Consider the following 13,012-nt stretch of genomic DNA (forward strand, 5'->3'; position numbering starts at 1 on the left):
TACGACCTTGTACCACCTTGCATCTTACCAGGCGTTGACTCAACATGTCGTTGCGACGATACCATTCAGCGCACCGAACTGGGATGGACTTTGCTCTCCCACTTTTTCCGTTTCAATTTTTTCTTTTCGATAATGGGTTGAAGATTTCACGGATCACGATCTTGACAAATCTGTCTTCTGGAAGATGTTGCCAATTTCGTTCTCTTATCACTTTACGAAGGCAGTTGGAAGATATATGGATGAAAGCGATCGAAATTGCATGTGAGATGCAGACAGGCATCTAAACAATGAGGGTCACGGAGCCCTTGTTATCTCCTACGGTTATATGATGCATGGCATTCACGAATCTCGAAGTAGACGTAGCATGGAATATGAAATGGCACGGCTGTTGACTTCACTCACTTACTCAAGCTTTGAGTTTCTCACACCCTTGTCGCGACATGTCACCTACTTGTGTTGGGCTGAGATGGCGAATGCATAGTGAAATGTTTGCAGTACTGCAGACGCGGGAATGGATTCTGTTTCCGAGAAAAGCTAGCGGAACTCTCAACGACTGTGACAGCACAAAACTGGAGAATGGAGCGCCAATGCTATTCGGCAGAGCTCTGTACCGTCAGTTGACGCCGGCCCGGACAACACTGCTGCACGCCTTGCGCCCTTTCATCAAGCCTTTCTTCATTACTAGCACATGACGATAAAATAGCGGCTATGACTCCCGCCAACTCACTTCACTTTCTTGACAACAGATTTTCTTCTACAGTGACGAAGATAACAAGTACGAATATTGTAGCGGCGTCTATGCATAGATCTCTTTTGCGACGAAGACTTTTTATTGTGGAAGATCATGGTTGAAGGCGAAGCAGGGACGAATAGAGATAACGCGATGAAGATGCAGAACGAACGCGAAACAAGAACTGAAATCGAAATGGCAAGGTCGTCGATCGGCGACGAAGTGACGACTTCACAGACTCAAGCACAAGCGCATGAACCTCAAACGCCGGCTGAGATCGCGGCTCCGATGACTTGGTCTGAGAATGTGAGCCGAGCGCATTCGAGGACGAGTAGCCGCGCGGAGGAAGAGGAAGATGTCGAATTGCAAGCTTTTGCCTCGAGGCAAACGGAGGGGAATTTTGCGTTGCGAGAGGATGTTCCGCCTGATGGGGGGTACGGTGAGTTTGTCTACTCATCTTCTTCTGCTCACAAACGAGTGAGTGGATGAAACGTACTTACTGATAATTCACATCGCAGGCTGGATCTGTACCCTCTGCGTCTGCCTCATCAACGCTCACACCTGGGGCGTCAACGCCGCATGGGGTGTTTTTCTGGCATATTTCCTGCGAGTCTCAACATTTCGCTCCGCGACACATTTGGAATATGCTCTTATAGGAGGTCTCTCCATCTCTCAGGCTTTAATGGTTACACCCCTCGTGGCCCTTTCGAACGAGAAATTCGGTACAAGAACTACACTTCTGATCGGGACGTTTTTGCTTTCCGCTTCGATGCTGACTTCCTCGTTCGCAACGGAAGTTTGGCAACTGTTTCTTAGCCAAGGAGTATGTTTCGGATGGGGAATGGGATGTTTATACATCACCGCTGCTGCTATTCTACCACAATGGTTCTCGAAACGCCGGAGCTTGGCTATGGGACTTGCATCTGCGGGATCGGGGTTTGGAGGTTTGGCGTATAATTTGGGTGCTGGAGCCGGTCTGGAGACTTTGGGTTGGAGGTGGACGTATCGCATTTTGGCGATTGCTACGCTGGTGACGAATTTGACGAGTGCGATTTTGTTGAAAGATCGGAATCGACTTGTCAGACCGAGCACCAAGGCTTTTGATGTGAGGGAGTATGCGAGGGTGGAGACGTGGTTGTTGATCACTTGGGGGTTCATGACGGAATTGGGATTTGTGGTCTTGTTGTATTCGTTGCCGAATTATGCGCAGACGATTGGGCTTTCGAGTCAGCAGGGTGCTGTGGTGGGAGCAATGCTGAGTTTGGGGTTGGGCTTTGGAAGGCCGTTGGTGGGATGGATCTCGGATGTTTTTGGACGCATTAATGTTGCCACGGGCATGACCGCGCTTTGTGGGATCCTCTGCCTTGGAATCTGGATTCCAGCCAAATCTTACGGGGTGCTCATACTCTTCGCGATCTTAGGTGGGACCGTGGCGGGAACCTTCTGGGGAACTGTGGTGCCGGTCACCGCTGAGGTGACTGGTCTGCAGAGACTGCCCAGCACATTTGGTATGATCTGCTTGCCACTTGTACTCCCAGCCACATTTGGCGAAGGAGTGGCATTGGAATTGGTCTCGGCGAGCGGATATGTCAGCGCCCAAGTCTTCACGGCTTGCACTTTCCTCGCTGGAGCAGTGGCGATTTGGCTTCTGCGCTCGTGGCAGCTACATGAGTTGGCAAAGCGAGAGCAGGCCGACCAGACGTTCTCTAGAGTCTGGCTGACCTTGCACGGACTTTTTGATCTAAAGAAAGTGTGAACATCAATGGCGATGGTGGAAGAGGTTACCAATGAGTTGGGGAAGCGACAATCTAGGGCCAGAGTAGTGAACCAACATCAGCAGTATCGACCCAGTCGAACAATTCTTATACTTTAGATAACAAAGAAGATCTCATCTACAATACACCAGCCGCCGTTCCCTCTCTCTCTCTCGCTCTCGAACCCCAACTTCAACACACCATGACATCTACCTCTCTCCTCCCTTTTCCCTCTCCTCTCCAGACTGTCCACTCTCCAGCCATCACCCCTCAACCCCTCGGCGGCGGGAACCCAGCCCCATTCGCAAACGAAAACGAACTACTATCCTGGAAAGCCTGATAAGCCTGCACCACCGGCCCCGTAAGCTGCGGCAAAGACTGCTGAACACCCTGTGCCACAATGCCCGGATTAGCTTGTTGCAAAGCCTGCCCATACGCCTGCGTTGCCTGATACAATTTTCCCAAATTGTCCAACACCACCGCAGACAATCCAGTCGTATCGAAATTTCCCTTCTTAGAAATGAGAAGTTGGTTTGTGGCGGCGATATTGGGTGCCAAATTGTTTTGCACGAAGGATTGGATTGTGAGGGCTTCTGTGAGTCCGATTGGGTTGTAGAAGGCGTTTTGGGTGGCGATTTGGAGGTCGTAGAGGAGTTGGTCGTTGGCTGCTTGAATTGGGGGGCCTTTGGTTGAGGCGCTTAGGAGGTCGAAGCCATCAAAGGCGAGGAGGGCATAGTAAAGGTTGGTCACGTCGTTGTTGAGTCTTTGGAGGTCATCGGAGACGGTTTTGACGGCAGATTTCTCGTTTTTGTCTTGCTTGTCTTGGTGTTCTTGATGGTCTCCTTGGGCGGGGAGCGCAGAGGTGAAGGTTGTGATGGCGAGGAGGAAGTAAGTGAGTGAGGTCCAGCTTAGGGAAAACATGGTCGCTGTAGTTTCCGTCGGCTATCTGTCGACAGCGCGGCTCTTCTGAGATGTCTTGATTCAAGCTCGCTCTCTCTTGAGTGGTGTTTGGACTCGGGCGTCTGAGCCGTCTCGGAGTTGTCGGCGTAAGTCGTCAGCAGCAGAAAGAATAATGTGCGCGAGCATGCAATTATACCTCCCAGGCCAGCTCATCAGTGCGCAAAGCTCAACTCCTTGATTACGCCCTCGCACAACCTGCCAACCATGTTAACCACGCCCATCGATCCACAGCATCCTCGGCTCCTGAACGAATTTCCCCAAGGATTCGATGGCGAGCAGATCCAACAACAAACCAATCCTTCTCGAAATCTCCTCACCTCTGACCACGAGCAGACCAACAAATGACCGTCCTGCACCGGGACCACCTCATCACCCACCGCGATACCATGGTCCACGTCAAAACTCACTCCCAAATACTCATCTATAAGCCCTGCTCAAGAAACGAATGAAGTCCACGGAACGCAGTCCGTGCTTCCCCAAAGCGGAAATCCCCCATGTTGGCACGAACCACATCAAAGAAGCTTAATGCTTGTTAAACTCTTCCGTGAAGAGCTTGATGCCTGTAGACTGTTGGGCAATATCCCAGCTTCAGAGCGAACGAACCAATAAGTGCCAATTCCTGCAGCGAAGAGACGCAGGCACGAAATCGTAAGGTTCGAGTTCAATTTCAACTGTCTCCAGCTGCCAGGGCAAGCTTTCGCACGACGATGGCGACGGAGGATCGAGGAAATTCTGTCAGCCGTGTGTCTAAACGAGGGGAATGAGTGTTATGGTGATCGATGACGATGGATGGGTAATGAGAGCGACCATCATTCGTCAAAGATACAATTCGAACACACATCCTACCACAGCACGTCAGCATGAATGTGAAGCCCTGAGCATACTCTCATTCTCCAAACCCAACACGCAACGAGAGGAAGATTCCCACTGCAGGACTGTCATCATGCATTCCAACAGCTGCCAAACGTGCGACTAGCAAAGCGAGCTGTCAACATACGTACGCTTCCAAAGAACCCATACACACAGCTGAACCGTCCGGACAATGGATGTTCAACAAGCACACCTACTTCCCCAACCAAGAAAAAGCCGAAGCCCCTCCTATAGGATTCGCTTTCGTCTTCACCGTACTCCCTCCAGGCGTCGTGGGCGTCGCCAAAGCGCCCGAGTTCTCCTTCGTATTCTCCCTCGTGAGTCTCTCATTACCAATGGCAGTGCTGATCCGTCTGCCTTCGTCAAAGAAGCGGCTCTTACTGCTCTCAGTGACAGGTGCAGGACTCGCTGTGCCGGAAGAAGACGACGGGATAGGGGCATTGGCAGCAGATACCGTCCTCGATGCGGTCTTCGGTTTCAAGACTTTGATGCCTGTGTCTTTGCGTTGGTATACGAGCTCGCGGTTCTTACCTGCGTTGGCCCAGTCGAGGGACCCACCGGCTGATGACGAGGGAGCGGCCGAAGCTGAAGTCGACCCATCACGGCGCCAACTGCTCCAGATGGCAGGAGTAGCCACAGTAGATTTGCCAGTAGTCGTCGAAGTGCCGCCTGAGTCTGAAGACGGATCTTCTCGATCAGTCTTGGTGTTAAGCATCGCCAAGGAAGGGCGAGCAGGAAGGCCAGGGCGCGAATCTGAGTCGGAGCCAGTTGTGCCAGATTTGGTCAAGTCCGTGGCGCCTGTTTCGGCTGCTACAATGCCGGGAGGTCTGTATTTGCCGGGCGGCGGACTCGCTGCCGCGGACGACACAGAAGCCGTGCTGCTACCACGCCCCAGCCCATTGAGGTACGGGGGCCGCTCAGGTGTCACAACTCGTGCTTTTGAAGCGTTCACGCCGGCTCCGGGTAGCGATCCGCTGAGAACATGCAGTGAATTGAAGGCGGCTTCGTTTTCGGGCCGTGACAGTGGTATGCTCAGCTTACTTCGCTCGTCATCATACAGTGTCATGCTGTTGGATGAGAATAGAATATCCGCGTTGTGTGCACGAAGAACATCGCTTCCGATGAAGATCTGTATTGACTTGTCGTTGTCGTCTTGTGTCACTTGTTCGATCACGCGAAAGTCGACCCGGAGCGAAGGTAGCTGTGGCGCAGGACTGCTCGACCTGGAAGAAGCAGGGTGAGGCACAGCCTCTGGAAAGTAGATAGGTAGCTCCACTGTCCGATAGCCTTCCTCATGAGCAACGATGACATCCTCGAATCCCAACTTTTGAATGAGTCGCAAATCCAGAAATGATTTGTATGATCCTGTACACACTGCAGCATAGAGCAAAGCATCATGCTTGAAGTTCGTGTTCATCCAACACCGTATGATAGCAGGAACAGCGCCTAACAGTAGAAGCCCCGGAGCCAGGCCTGGTGCTTCAGAGGGCGATCGTGCAGAATCCAGTCCATAAGCAGCAGTATCCAAGTTGAGGCTACTTGCACGACCGGAAGCTGCAGAGCGCATTGAGTGCACCGAGCTGGCACGTCCTTCCGACTTATGTGACGAAGTCCGCTCGGTCATCTGCAATCCTCCTAATCCGCTCCCTGTCCTAGAGAAGAAATCCATAGAAGGCCTCGAAGAATGCGAAAAGTGGTTCTGATTCGCGCTCTCATCGAATCGTACACTGTTCGCCCTCGAAGTAGCGCCCAGGGCTCTGCTTCGAGGCTCCTCTTCGGCATCCAAGTGGAGGCTGCTCATGAGGTTGTTGGCCTCGTCGTCGAAACCTGCGAAACGATCTGCAGCAGGTTGCTGGAGCGGCCCTGCAAAGTCGTCAGTCCATGCCTATCACAGCCCGCAGTAGGCATATGGAGAACCTACCGTGTTGCGGCGTCCCACTCAGCACACTCGGAAAAGGCGACTGGTTCCCCCATACGCTCTTCATCCGAGCATCGTCGTCCTGTTTCCTCTCCAGCCTCGCTATCCTCTCGGCGTGTTCCGCCTGGATTTGCTGTACACGGAGCAGATCGTTTTGAACCCTCCAGTGATCACCGTTGCTACCGCCAATGATGCCCGTAGTATTGCCGTTGTTATTGATGTTGAACGACGGGGTAAAAGACTGGCTTTGCGGATCCATCGCAAGATGGAGACCGCATCCGACTTGGCTGCGTACAGCGCAACCTCTGGCACGCTGGCCGCAGAACGCTCTGTCCTGAGTTCAACGATTCCTCCTGCCTCAACTCCTGGCCACGTAGTGTACTCGTGGCTTCTCCTTCCCTTCTACTACCGTGGCCACACGGCCGGCGCCGTGGTGCGCTGAAGTATACTACGCCACAGCTGCGCTTTCCCAGGCTCTTGGATCTATTCTTCGTCGGTACAGTATGCTCGCACTGGTTTATGCACTTATCGACGTTGCAGGGGAGAAAGGCCGAGTCGTGTTGCGGGGATGTACTCGGTGTCGAGTCCACTGGGGACAATTGTCGCGGTTACAGTAGCTAGATTCGCGAATAATTCGATGATAGTATGCGCTCTACTCTTCACGCAAATCGCGTGGTCGCTGTCCAGAGTGCAAGGAGTGTGCTCGCCGATCGTTCGAAGTGGCCCCCAAAATATGACGAGACGGGAGGTTCAGAGTTTGGCACACGAAACTCGTGGCAAGCAGAGCCGCTGCGGGACCGGGATGGTGACGATTGCGGTTTGTCAAGAACTTTGCGCAAACAATATGTGCATGTGTTTCGAGGAGACGTGTCGATGGTTTGCGCTTCCTCCAGAGAGAGTCCATGATGAAGCTTCGACGCTAAATGGGGAACGCTAGCAGCCACCACTCACGTGTCGGAGCGGGAACGTGAATGCATCCTGCGTGCGATCGCCGTGCGGGAACCATGTGCAACAGCCACATTTATCATGCTCGAGCTGTTTTGCAAAGCGATGCCCCATGAAGTGGACATCATCGATGCAGGCCTGAGACTGCTGTGCCAAACCTTGACAGCAGCCACACTGCACATAGCCCTTGATTTCGTCCCCGAACAGATGACTCTTGAGCTGTTGCGAAGAGTGTATGATCTCTCGAAGAAAAAAGCGCAGAAGAAGTGTAGAATTGTACGCTACAGCCTACTCCAATACAATGCGTACTCCGTGCTCAATACTAGGACCTGCCCATGCCCAATTGGTCATTCCACATTTTCATGTCTCGTCACGCCATCATCGTTAATCATTCATTTTACCAGCCCAATCAATCAAGCACTACGGGTCAATGCTCGATGGAATAGGAGTGGTTGTGCTGCCGTGTTATTGTATGATCGCCCCTCTTGCCAATGTTTATGAGTCGATGATGTCGAGAGGCTTGCCGCCTTCCGAGAAAAACCAAAGCCCGACTGCGGTGAGAGCGACTGCGAACGCGAACATCGATCCAGTGAGGCTAAGATCAGGTCAGTAAATTGCAGATGTCAGCGCTGGCAGAATCACATACATTGCGGAGTAGTTCGTCTTGTCAACTTTCTCGGCAGCCTGTCCTGCCGCTGCCTGCACTGTCTCCTTGATTGTCTGAGCCTTCTCTTGGATGCGCTCGATGATCGGATCGGCCTGCTTTTCTTTCGTGGGTGTCATCGGTGGTGTGATAGGAGCTGCGGGTCGGTTATCTCCTTCTGCGATTGCGACCTGAGGCTTCTTCTTCGCATCTGCCAGCTCCTCTTCCTTGGCGTCCTCTGCCAAGCTAGGCGGGCTGGGAGACGCTTTCACAGCCTTTGCAGGAGGGGAAGGAGAGGGCGAGTGATCGTGCGTTTGATCTTCGGCCAACGACTTCTTGGTGCGAGCAATAGAATCAAGGATGCCCCTATGATCCGTTGGGAAATGCTCAAGTCCGGGTTCGTTGGGATCCGCCTAAGATAGTGTCAGTATGCGAGCGTCAACGTATCGCCAAAAGCATGATTTGGCTCACTTCCTGTGGTATCGAGTCTCCGCTGTGCTTTCTACGGCCCAGCAAAGGCGACTTGTCCGGGTGATCTTCGTGCTTTTGGTCATCGATGGCTGTGCTCTCGTGATGGAACAAAGGTGATACCGCCTCGTGCAGAGGACTGGCAGACTCGTGAGGAAGGAGTGGGCTGTGTTGCTCATGCTCGGGTTCCTCGTCATGTTTTTCGGCCGACTTGGCTGGTGCCAGCGTTTCGTGTGCAAAGAAGGGCGCTTGATGCTCCACACCTGGAGTGGCAGGAGGGGCATTGCGTTCCGATTGTAGCAATGGCGAAACAGGTGGAGGCTGGTTGCCACTCTCGTGCGGCATCAATGGCACGCCGTGGTCATGTACCGAGTCCGTTCGATCGTGTTGAGGCTGGCCAGGCTTCACAGTGACCAGGTTGTTCTTGTTACCCCTGCCATCGTCGACCTGTGGCTCATGTTCGTCACAAACCCACCAGTCTCCTGGACCGAGACGCAGCTTGTACTGATATTCGCCCTCCTGCACATTGAACGTTTTGGAAAACTTGTACTCGCCGCCGTCGTTCTTGGTGCCTTCCATCTCGATTGGCTCCCATTGTGGGTCACTGAGGGACGTTGCGATATAGACAGGCGGCTGAAGACCTGGCGATGTGTATTCGATGGTGATGGGAATGGTCATGGCGACGGCGCCTGGGGTGACAGGTCGAGCAGGAGCTTTGGGACCAATCCAAGACGGGCGAAGACTGACGAGAGGGCGGAGTGCTTCGACAACTTTGGCTACGGGTGCCTGGACAATGGCATCGATAGAAGATTGTGGGGAAGTGGTGGGGTTATCCGATTGCTTCGAGGTCATGTTAGTTGTAGGTCGCTGCTGGTGATGAAGCTGTCCGAGGGAGAATGTGTTGTGGTGAAAGCTGAGGATGATGGAAAGAGCTTCCTCGATTGGAATCGCAGGACTGCTCTGGCACAACTCGCGGCGCAGGTGTAGCAGGCAAGTGTCGTGTGCTCGCGGGGGTGGGCTGAGGAATTGCTTGACCGTGACCGTGACTTGAGAACAATCAATGGCGTACCTGTGGTCTGTTTGTCACGCGAGTTCTCGCGCGGCCTCGACAGGGAAGGCGTCGGCGGGCGAGTGCTTGGGCGGAGTAAGTACTATTGAGGACCTGCCTGCGTGGAGGGTGATGTGAAGATGAGCAAAGAGCTATCGATGGCGATGATGGAGGTGGAATGCATGTCTGTCACCGTACCACTGCCGTGCTGAACCACAGACTTGCTTTGGAGCCCTGCGCGGTCGCTACATGAACCGAGCATGCCACAAACCATGGCACAGCTGGGCCGTTGCCTCAACCATCCTTGTCCGTCCATGCGTTGAGCGCACTGCAGTCCTGCCATGCACGACACTCCTCCTTCTCCTCCTCCTCCTCTTCATCCTGCTCCTGCTCCTGCTGCGACGGAGCTCGGCGGCAGGCACAGCGCATGCACTCGCCGGTGCGACGCCCGCGAGGCTCGGATGGAATGGGGTGGTATGGCATCGCAGATCGTGTCAAACCACACGCCCAGGCACGGCGATAACGTTGCCCGTGACGCTGCGATGACCCCATCCGTGGCGTTGGAACGGCCAAGGTGAGCGAGCAGTTTGCATGGGAGTTGTGAGGTCGACAAGGATCAACGTGCAGAAGGCCCGTTCCATGTGGCGCTAACTTAGACCTGCAAACCTCCACACTCTACACACCATCCTTCTTCAACGACCGCCAAAGACGAGCACAGTACATGACCAACCTGTCAAGGTCTGCAAGTTGTCATTCTCTTCAAATTGACCTCTTCTCGTTATCACGCTGATGACATTCAAGCCAACCTGGAGCACAGCCTTCAGGCAGCTGCCTTGGACAATGGAGGAGCTGGATCCGGGAGTCTCCAACGAGACTGGAGTCCAGCAACAGAGCATCCTTCAGCGGCCGCAGGTTCCATCAGCCTTACCAGAGCAATACCTTCCAGCAGGCCTCAATTCTACGTTCGTCCTGCCTCGGTCGTCAGGGGCTGCAGACGAAACCGTACGCCGTTGCTGGCGCGTTACGGATACAGTTCCGAACCTCCCTGCTCTGAGTTGACATCCCTTCGCCAAACCGCTCGCCCACTCTAAGCATCTCACTTTTTCTTTTGTCAATCATGGTCAATTCAACGCGCGATGAACGGTGATGTTGGCCATGATGAGCAAACATCCGATTAAGAGCCCTATTACGCCACCTGTAAGATGGTAGTACCCGACGATGCAGCTGACGTCCACTGATGACAGATACTTCGTCGGATGCACGCTTATGACAGATTGGTACAGGTGCATTTTCCGACCACTTGGAATATTTAATGAGGCTCCCCAGGCGGCCTAGCCGTTGTAGCTGACCGCTGTTCTTCACAGTCGACTGCTTCGCGGTCGCGGCGACGTTGCCAGAAACTGTCGGCTTGAACAGGAGAAACGCTGCTCGGTGCCGTTTCCCAGCCATTCGTTGGTCTCTGCTCCCTCTGTGTACATGTATATGTACTCGGTCGTTGCGCGTCGACCCCATGCACCTTTTCCTCCGACTTCTGAGCTCATGCTGCTTACTTGTGACATTCATTGACCGCTTGCCTTTTGCCGTCGGGGGAGCCGTGGAGTCTTGCTGACTTCTTTACACTCATTGGACCTGATATAAGAAACGCGTCTGTCGCTTCGGCATTCTACTGAAGATCAATTTCCACCCACACAATGGCGACAATGGCAGACAAGTCGGAAGAGCGTTCAGCTCCAGAGCAGCTTGACATCGAGATCATTCCAGGTACCGAAGTCATGAAAGACTTTGGGAACATCCATTTCGCGCATGCTGGTGGTGCCGACACAGGCTCAGTGTATGCAAAGACATGCGAAACGACCATGAGCGTCTTGGCTGACATTTTGATAGCCTCGTTCCGCAACCTTCGAATAACGCCAACGATCCATTGAATTGGAGTACGACGTGGAAGCTCATTGTTGCGACTTCGCAACTACTCTACGTCTGGGTACTGGTCTGCACCGCCCTCTCTCTGGCGCCATTGTTTCCTTTCCTGGGCCAGGAGTTCCACCTAGATCAGCAACAACTCTCGCTACTTACCGGCCTCAACGTGATCACCCTTGGGTTTGCCAATGTCTTGATCGTTCCGATTTCCAACATCTTTGGTCGTCGACCCACGGCCATCTTCTTCGGCGTTCTGGTCGTCCTCACCAACATTTGGCAGGCGCTTGCCTCGAGCCATCAAAGTCTACTAGCAGCTCGCGCATGTAATGGTATCGTTGCTGCAACCAGCGAAACGATAATGGTGCAGACGATTGCGGATATGTTCTTCCTCCATGAACGAGGTACATGGATGGCAGCGTACTTCACCTTCTATTTCTCGGGAGCCTTCCTCGGACCCATCATGGCGGGTACCATTGGCAGCCACCATGGCTGGCGCAGCTTCTTCTGGCTATCTACCGCACTCACCGCTTTCGTCACTCTTCTGCTTGTCTTCTGCTACCCAGAGACGAAGTATCATCGTTCGAGTCCGCGCACATCCCAGCGACCGAAGGGCGACGAGGATCAATCAAAAGCGCAAGGAAGGGTCGTCGACTCGGAAGTGAACAGCAACGACGACGCAGTATCTGGACAATACATCCGCAAGGGTCGTCCTGACAAGTCCCAATTTGCACCCTTTACCAAACCAGACAGCCGATGGATGAGCTTCATCATTCGGGACATCACCACGCCCATCATTGTCTTCTTCAACCCGTAAGTATCAGCTGTGCATTTCATGTTACACCATACACTAACACCTTCCCCAGAATCGTCTTCTGGTCCGCCCTCATGCTCGCCGGCCCCGCCGACCTCCTCCTCCTCTTCAACCTCACCGAATCCGGCCTCTTCAGCTCCCCCGCCTACAACTGGAGCCCCGAAGCAGTCGGCTACTCCAACTTCGCCTTCTTCGTCGGCGGCCTCATTGGCCTCCTCACCTCCGGCCCCCTCTCCGACTACTGGGCCCGCCAAATGACCTTCAAAAACAACGGAATCCGCGAAGCCGAAATGCGCCTCCCAGCTCTCTTGCCTTACTGCTGCTTCTTCATCATCTCCCACGTCGTCGGCGCCGTAGGCTATCAACGGCACTGGCCCTGGCAAGCTATCATCGTCTGCGGATTCGGATTCTCGGGTTTAGCTGTGACTTCTATCCCATCGATTGCGATTGCTTATGCGATTGATTGTTATAAACCTATTTCTGGAGAAATTATGGTTGTAGGAACGGTTTTGAAGAATGTTTTGGGGTTTTGTTTGAGTTATTGGGTTTTTGATGTTATGATGAGGGATGGGTGGACGACGGTTTTTATGGTTCAGTTTGCGGTTTCTATGCTGCCGGTTGTACTGACTGTTCCGCTTTATTATTATGGGAAGAGGTTGAGGAGGTGGACGAAGGATTCGGAGATTCATCGGATGGAACTTATGATTTAGATGGGGCTTGATGGGTTTGGTTTTGGGGGTGGGGTTTATGATACAGAGGAGATGGGTATGGTTGATGTGTCTCTGGTAGCCCTTCGTATGCTGCACTTGCATTATTTGATGCCCACATGCCGCCGATTACAAATTCACTCGAGCCTGACCTGGGAGAACAGAAAGACTTCGTCACTATGGGAAACGAGCAAGCTCTTCGAATAAGATTTCAATTGCATATGATTCAAGACATGTTCTC

At 53.2% G+C, this 13,012-nt stretch overlaps 5 protein-coding genes across 5 annotated transcripts; 2 read left to right on the plus strand and 3 right to left on the minus strand.

The window, feature by feature from the left end:
* Positions 1 to 844: 844 nt before the first annotated feature.
* RHO25_009985 (uncharacterized protein) lies at positions 845 to 2,486 on the plus strand (the record flags this gene model as incomplete). The annotated part of the gene is made up of 2 exons (XM_023601505.2): positions 845 to 1,169; positions 1,249 to 2,486. 2 exons carry the CDS (start codon positions 845 to 847, stop codon positions 2,484 to 2,486), a joined length of 1,563 nt encoding a protein of 520 aa, XP_023453335.1.
* Positions 2,487 to 2,754: 268 nt separating this feature from the next.
* RHO25_009986 (uncharacterized protein) lies at positions 2,755 to 3,405 on the minus strand (the record flags this gene model as incomplete). Its single annotated transcript, XM_023601506.2, has 1 exon — positions 2,755 to 3,405. The coding sequence occupies one exon, from the start codon at positions 3,403 to 3,405 to the stop codon at positions 2,755 to 2,757; it is 651 nt and encodes a 216-aa protein (XP_023453334.1).
* A 1,102-nt stretch (positions 3,406 to 4,507) lies between these two features.
* Positions 4,508 to 6,491, minus strand: RHO25_009987 (uncharacterized protein; the record flags this gene model as incomplete). The annotated part of the gene is made up of 2 exons (XM_023601507.2): positions 4,508 to 6,177; positions 6,236 to 6,491. The coding sequence occupies 2 exons, from the start codon at positions 6,489 to 6,491 to the stop codon at positions 4,508 to 4,510; spliced, it is 1,926 nt and encodes a 641-aa protein (XP_023453337.1).
* Positions 6,492 to 7,672: 1,181 nt separating this feature from the next.
* On the minus strand, positions 7,673 to 9,140 carry RHO25_009988 (uncharacterized protein; the record flags this gene model as incomplete). Its single annotated transcript, XM_023601508.2, has 3 exons — positions 7,673 to 7,772; positions 7,824 to 8,233; positions 8,292 to 9,140. 3 exons carry the CDS (start codon positions 9,138 to 9,140, stop codon positions 7,673 to 7,675), a joined length of 1,359 nt encoding a protein of 452 aa, XP_023453336.1.
* Positions 9,141 to 11,027: 1,887 nt separating this feature from the next.
* Positions 11,028 to 12,774, plus strand: RHO25_009989 (uncharacterized protein; the record flags this gene model as incomplete). Its single annotated transcript, XM_023601509.1, has 3 exons — positions 11,028 to 11,167; positions 11,221 to 12,063; positions 12,117 to 12,774. 3 exons carry the CDS (start codon positions 11,028 to 11,030, stop codon positions 12,772 to 12,774), a joined length of 1,641 nt encoding a protein of 546 aa, XP_023453333.1.
* Between the last annotated feature and the right edge of the window lie 238 nt (positions 12,775 to 13,012).

The sequence above is a fragment of the Cercospora beticola genome, chromosome 6 (assembly GCF_033473495.1).
Source record: "Cercospora beticola chromosome 6, complete sequence".
NCBI lineage: Eukaryota > Fungi > Ascomycota > Dothideomycetes > Mycosphaerellales > Mycosphaerellaceae > Cercospora > Cercospora beticola.